General features: G+C 37.0%; 1 protein-coding gene across 1 annotated transcript; it reads left to right on the plus strand.

The window, feature by feature from the left end:
• Positions 1 to 2,479: 2,479 nt before the first annotated feature.
• LOC109077440 lies at positions 2,480 to 6,882 on the plus strand. Its single transcript, XM_042766969.1, has 3 exons — positions 2,480 to 3,133; positions 4,863 to 5,180; positions 6,557 to 6,882. Exons 1-3 carry the CDS (start codon positions 3,079 to 3,081, stop codon positions 6,880 to 6,882), a joined length of 699 nt encoding a protein of 232 aa, XP_042622903.1. The 5' UTR covers positions 2,480 to 3,078.
• The last annotated feature ends 438 nt before the right edge of the window (positions 6,883 to 7,320 follow it).

The raw sequence follows: 7,320 nt of genomic DNA on the forward strand, positions 1-7,320 counted from the left end.
TGCCTCTGTACTCAGACAGTATGCGATTTTGGACGCAACGACTGAATCTTAGAACTTCTTCAAATAAATCATTTAAGTAAAATAAGGTGACATTGCATATGCATATTTTGAGAAAATTAAAGTGTTTTTTGACCTTGCATCAGGGCCGGCCATAGCATTTTGGGGGCCCTAAGCAGATTTTCAAAAGGGGCCCCCATACCTACAGTTTCACCTAACTACCCACATCCCATCCTAATGTGCATATCCTACACTGACACCTAATTGTAAAGTTTTACCAATTTGTTTTACTCAATATATTTATCTTTCAAGATATAGATAGGAAAATATATTTGGGTAGTTGACAAATATACAGCAAAAAAAAAAAAAAAAAACTTTTTTGTAAAACAATATTCCTGGCCCTTCAACTAATTAAAGTTGTCTGTGGAGTTTAAAAACTGGATATGGTGTCACACCTGAGGACAAAGTTTTCAGTGACATAATGTATCAAGTTCATATGCTTTTAGAAATATATGGATGAATAAATGATTGCTAATTACTAAAACAGACACGTGTAAAATTATGTCTGAGGTATTTATTAACAATTGTATGCTTTTCTTTTTAATTTATAAAAGTTGTAATTTATTAAACATCCTTGAGACAGTTGAGATTTAGCTCAAATTTGTTAAAAATGATAATAAATCTAATAACAAAGCAAAATGGGTCCATGTAAGACAAATACAATTTAAATGATGACAATATTAATTATTTAAAAATTTTATCTTGGCAAAAATCTGAGACGAGACAAGATATAGGGTTCACAAGAATGAGACTAAACAAAATTTTTACACTATTTTAAGAAATCTTCACTGATGAAAAACATGCCTGGAAAAATAGTCTGCAGGTGCATTTGAAACGTTTGAACTAATATTGCAATAAATACCATCTCAGTTCTGCTTTCTGAGTATGAATTATTATTTGCAATAACAAACTATACTCAAGCACTGTAAAATATTTTGCCACAAACTCAACTGACTGACTTCTCGTTTGTATGATTTCATGAGTCTCTTTAGAACGATTGTACTTGCAGGCTATGAGTTTTTAGAATGTTTGACCTCCTATCTGAACTATTTTCAACAAATTGATCATTTAAATAAAAACAAACAAACAAACAAACAAACAAACAAAAAGAACTGTTATTTCTTTGTCTTATTAAGAGCAACCATAATCAAAGTAGGCTACTTACTCAATATTGAAAGCAAAGCGCAAACAGAAACCAAAATGTTCTTCAAGCATGATACAGAGCTAAGAGATGGTTATAACTACACCACCTATTATATTGTGTGCATACTAATTACAGCCTAGATAATGTTTGCAGCCTAATTTGCATGCATATGGGAGCCACAGCTGCTTTCAAACTAACGTTACTGGTATTGATATTGCGTTTGAATGCGCGCACGCATCCTTTTTAGTGTCGCTTTTGATTTCGCAATCGGGACCGGAGGTGCTGAGCACGCATTGCATTCTACAAAATTTGTCAGATACTTACAGTGCGTGTCCACGAACGTTTTTAATTAATTCCTATGGAAGTACAGCTTCAGAGAACGCTCCAGCTCAGCTCTGCTGTTGCCATCTCCACCATCATCTCGCCTCACTCCCGTGATTACGGTCTGAACTCCTGACACGGGGCCCCCTGGTGGCCACGGGGGGCCTATGCAGGCGCTTATATCGCTTACTGATGACACATCCACAAGGCAGAGCTACATGACGGCAAGGGAAGCATGACACAAACAGCAATCAAACTACAAAATAAAAGACATGAAAACAAGAACATGAAACAAAACCCACATTACAGTGACATGAATTCTACTACACCGGTAAAATCAATGGTATCAACTTGTAAATCTAAATTAGAACTATAGGGCTGCACGATATATCGAAATGATCGAAATATTGCAAATGTAAATATCGCAGTTGATCGCAGACTCATCGATCTGAAAAGTGAGGTGTGCTCTGATTGGCCAGCTATCCAGTGCGTTGTGATTGGCCGAATACCTCAATCGTGTGACGGAAATGTTACGCCCCTCAACATATTGTGATGCCCTGTTCAGCCGGAGCGACGAGTCATAAACATAAAACCCATTATAAACGTGATATAAACATGATTTCTAGTCGTTTCCTCTTTTAGAAGGCCAAACAAAGTAGTTTCGCTTTCTCAACGATACAGCATCACACACCGCGGCCTTGAGAGAGCAGAGGCGGGTGGCTTGAGAATGGCGTGGATGGCAGATTCTACAAAGGAGCAACTGGTGATCCAGCACGGATCAGCTCCAGGCATGACGAAGTGGATATCGTCCTCTTTTGGAAGGCCAAACAAAGTAGCTTTGCTTTCACAGTGAAACACACAGCGTCTATACGACATGGCGGCAAAGTGTTAACTTTTATAAAGAATATCTCTTTGGATTTGAGACTTTAGTCTTTGCAACTTTACAGATCTTCTTTATGCACCAAGAGCTTGTAACACTCCAAAGAGAAAGGAAAAATTGAAATCACATCATATGACCCCTTTAAAAAGAGTTAAGTGCAATAAGTTGCAGAAAACAACTCATTGCCGTCTCATCTTGGTGTCTGACACACCTGAAGCGCGCATACAAGCTGCATCTTGCACAGCGGGTGCTTCTCAAATGAAAGGGTGCATCCTACCGAGGCTGCATCCTGCCTAGTTCAGTACTTCAGAGGCTTGTAGACTAGAGTCCTCCTCGGCATTAAATGCTAGAATGAGACGCTGTAGTAAGTGCGTGTGGCTACGTCATATATGTTTGCCCGCCCTCACCGTCATAACACAAATACACTAATAAAACTTAGTTTTTATATCACAGCCCTATTAGAACTTAATTAAACTTACGACCCACCATTTGAAAAGCGTGGTTTAGTGTCAAGTTTCAGTTAGGCTACATTACAGTGCACATAACTGTAAGTATCATAACCATGTTCATCTTCATAAAATTGATTGCACAAAGCTTTCAGTTTCCTGTGGTCTGATGTGTTACTTCCTAATTCACCCATTGTGTGAGTTTCGACTCTTTCCTCACACTCGCTGTAATGGAGTTGTTCATCTTCATAGTGTTTCAGCTCCTGATGGAGGTTCAGTCTTACAGTAAGTGATCTATGTTGTTTAATGTTAATTAAATACTGTATGTTAACATTTGTAGTGAACAAAGTGTCTTTGTCTAATATTTTTCTACATCAATAGTGCTCCATGTGGACCTACCTGACAATCGTTTAAATGTAGAATATTTTGTATTTAATCAGCAGTTGTCTTACTCAGACTTTAGAACCCAAATACATATAATTAATATCAGAATATTATTGTGTTTGCACACATAGACCACGAGCAGATGTAATATACACTCTAAACAAAAATGGTGCTAAATAGCACTAGTGGTTCATTGGCTTGTAATCATGGGGGAACCACTTGCTATATAGATGCTTTAAAGGTGCTACAGCGCATTTTGTCAAATGGTGTTATGTAGAACCATACGAGGAACCCCATTCTACTAATTATAATAATAATAATTTATGCTTTTCTGAGGCAAAAATTCTTCTGTGGGGGCCCTGGAATATTTCCATATGGGGGGTGCTTGGGAGCAAAAAGGTTCAGAACCATGTTATTTTCAGGAAATACACTGTATCTTAATGTTATTTTTTAATCCTTTCTCCAACTAAACTAAGAGACTAAGAGAGAGTTAGAGAACCTTTAAAGAGCTATACAGCAGCTTAATGGGTTCTATATACATAAGCAGTGTTATATAGCACCTTACCCACCCCAAATAACCGCTGAAGAACCATTTTTTTGTGTGTGTTGTTTCAGAATCTCCTACTGTGAAAGTATCTCAAGATCCCATAAGAGAGTCCAGCTCAGTGAAGATCAGCTGTGAGACTCCAGCAGATGTTAGAGTGAATCAGTGTTATTTCTACACAAACAGAGAACAGAAGAATATAAAAGTCAGATCATCATGTGAGCTCAAGCTCACTGGTGCTGAAGTGCTCATATTGGGCAGGTGTAAAATCACCTCAATCAATCTACATTAACTGTTACTACACAATAAATGAACGAGGCATCGATAAACCCTCATCTCATTCTCCTCCTGCCACAGTGACGGTTCTAGGTAAGATATTTCACTGCTCTTCTTCTGTCTTAGAAACAGTAACTGCTGTGTTAAAGTCAGTTAAAGTGCCTTTATCATGCCATTTCCAATACGGTCTTTCATGCAGTGTGTAATGTAGCCGTTTTTGAATGTAAATGATCTGCAAAGATGAAAGTGCACGATAAATGAAGTTATTTGCTGTGTCAGTCGCATGCTTCCCTACTGTATAGTAGGTGAAAAAACAGTATGTGAGGCAAGAAGTATGTCCAAAATCATAGTACACAAAAACAGTAGGCAAAAAGTACCTGGATGACCTACTACTTCCGCCTAGATTCTGAAGTGCGCATTCGATGGACACTTTACAATCCCATGAGGCCACGGGAGAGAATTTATAAATGGCAGTGAAGCGATGCATGTGACAGTAACAACATGGCAGATGTAGTACATATTAATTTCATTCATACTACCCATATTCATACTATATTATGGTCATGAAGTAAATTGAAATTCAAATTTAGTACCTACTCAGACAGTACGTGATTTCGGACACACCGACTGAAACTTAGAACTTCTTCAAACAAATCATTTAAAAATCGTTGGAAAATGAGGTGATATTGCATATGCATATTTTGAGAAAATGAAATTGTGTTTTTTGACCTTGCATGCATGTAATCCTATAGGAACCTTAAAAATGGCATAATATGGGCACTTTAATAGCTGTGGATTTTTTCTCTTTAGATTCACTTCCGAAACCCATCATCAGTGTTAATGTTGATGATGTCCAGCTCACCATATCATGTGAAATACCACTTTCAGTCAGAGCTGATTTCATCTGTAGTCTCTACACTGAGGATGATGTTCTTCTGTATCAACGTGTCTCTCAGTGGAGTCAGTCTGGAAAGAATCTTTGTATGTTTTATTTAAGTCGTAGTGAACTCTTCACACGATCAGTGAACAGCAGACAGCTGATCTGTGTTTATTCACACAAGACTAAACTTGAGATCAGATCACCACGCAGTGACACATACACCATCAGAAACACAGTCACCATCAGAGGTGAGTTATTATTGTTATCATCTTTTAAACATGAGCACATTTAATGATTAGAGACACATGTATAATTATTTAGACAGTATGATTTCTTATGTAGGCAAGTAGTATCAAAGTACTTTTAATGCAAGTCATTTCACTCTGCGGCCATCTTTGAACGCCTCTCGAGCATGCAAGTGAAGCTCCTATCTCTGTGATTGGGGAACATGAAATTCTCCAAAAGTCACCAAGCTTTTGATTAAATTTCATATTTGAAATCACCAATGCAATCTAACATCAGCTGTCTCACAAATGTATATTGCTCATATACCTTAAAAAGCTTATTTTTCAGGCTACACCAGCCATATGCGCAGTCCTTAGCACATGTCTCCAGAATGCTGACAGTTTCTATAGCAACAAGACTTCTAACAGCAGCTGCAGTGACACAATAACTGTTCTGATTAGCGATTGGCTCTTTTACTCAGAAGGTGGGGCTTCCTTTAATAGAGTGGCCATATTGCGTTTTGCATTTGTCCCCATTCAAAGCCTATTGAAAGGGTCATTATGTAAAAAATCCATCTAGGCTTTTTACAGAGATAGTATCATTCTATTTTTCTCATATTGGTTTTGTTGTTGATGTTTTGAAGTTACTGAGTTGACTTTTTTTATTGATGAATCTTTTTTTATATATAGACCAACGATTTTTTATACTTAGAATACCTAAGATGAACTATAGAATACCCAAGATGTGTTGCTTTGTCAAGTGAACAATCTGATGCATATCAATGAAAGTTGACATATCAGAGAGCCAGACTATGTCTAAAAAAACTACAGAAACTTGTGTCTGCCTAAAATGAAATCCATAATATGATGGTGAAAAGAGAAACTGTTGAAATCTGCAAGTTATTTTAATTTTAATATGTTATTTTGTAAGTTCTTATTGGGTCATTCTGTTCTGCATCACCTTCTGGACTTTACAGAAATGAATACACTAGTGTTAAAGTCAGAAGTATTTTAATTAAAAGTATACTTTAGAAATGTTCTCTAGTTAAGCTAATCATATACCTTATTGATTATGATTTGATTAATTATTTATATAATTTGTTTTAAACAATAGCAATAAAATGAACAGGATGCAAATAAAGAGCCAATGATTGACAATTAGCTTACATGAGTGTGTCAACCAACTTCTGAAGTGATGATATTACACTGTAATACAGATCTACCAACTAATACCACAAAACATCACTAAACTCATCAAATCTATGCTAATATGAATGTTTGTGCTGTTGTCTTTCCTTCCAAATGACAGAATTATAAAGGACTAAAAGGTTTTGCAGTCTGAGGAGCCACTTGCTTCTATTCTGAGATCTCTCTGAACATATAATTTTTTTGTTCATTAGATCTTCCTCAGGCCAAGTTGAGAGTGTCTGCTTCAGTTATTCTGGAAACAGACACAGTTGAGCTGAGCTGTGAGAATACTGAAGATCTGAAGATGCAAAAGTGTTTCTTCAACATAAATGGAAGAGAAAGAAACTCAAAACAGAGCTCATCATGTCAGCTCTCACTCACTGGATCTCAGATCAGTGTTTGGTCTGGAGGTCAGAGTTCATCTGTGAGAATAAGCTGCTTCTACACTGTGACTTTGTCACAAGTTCAAAAACCATCTGCTCACTCTGATCCAGTGACAGTAACAGTCCAGAGTGAGTCTGTTAATATACTCATGTGAACCAATATAGAGGTGATGTGAAGTTAAATCACCAGTATGTGTCATACAGTCATGTGCAAAAATTTGGACACCCTTGGTAAATATGATCAAAGAGGGCTGTGAAAATTCATATGCATTGTTAATCCTTTTGATCTTTTATTTAAAAAAATCACAAAAATTTATCCTTTCATTGGATAATAAGAATTTTAAATGGGGGCCACAATTAAGGGCACCCTTTTATTCAATACTTTTGGAAACTTCCATTTGCCAGTTTAACAGGTCTAAATTTTCTCCTATAATGCCTGATGAGGTTAGATTGACAAGAGATCAGAGACCATTCTTCATCCAGAATCACTCCTCCCAGCTCATGTTGGTGCTTCTCCTCTTCAGTTCACTCCTCTCATTTTCTGTAGGGTTCAGGTCACAGGACTGGAATGGCTATAGCAGAAGCTTGCTTTT

Source organism: Cyprinus carpio, chromosome A11 (assembly GCF_018340385.1).
Source record: "Cyprinus carpio isolate SPL01 chromosome A11, ASM1834038v1, whole genome shotgun sequence".
Taxonomy (NCBI): domain Eukaryota; kingdom Metazoa; phylum Chordata; class Actinopteri; order Cypriniformes; family Cyprinidae; genus Cyprinus; species Cyprinus carpio.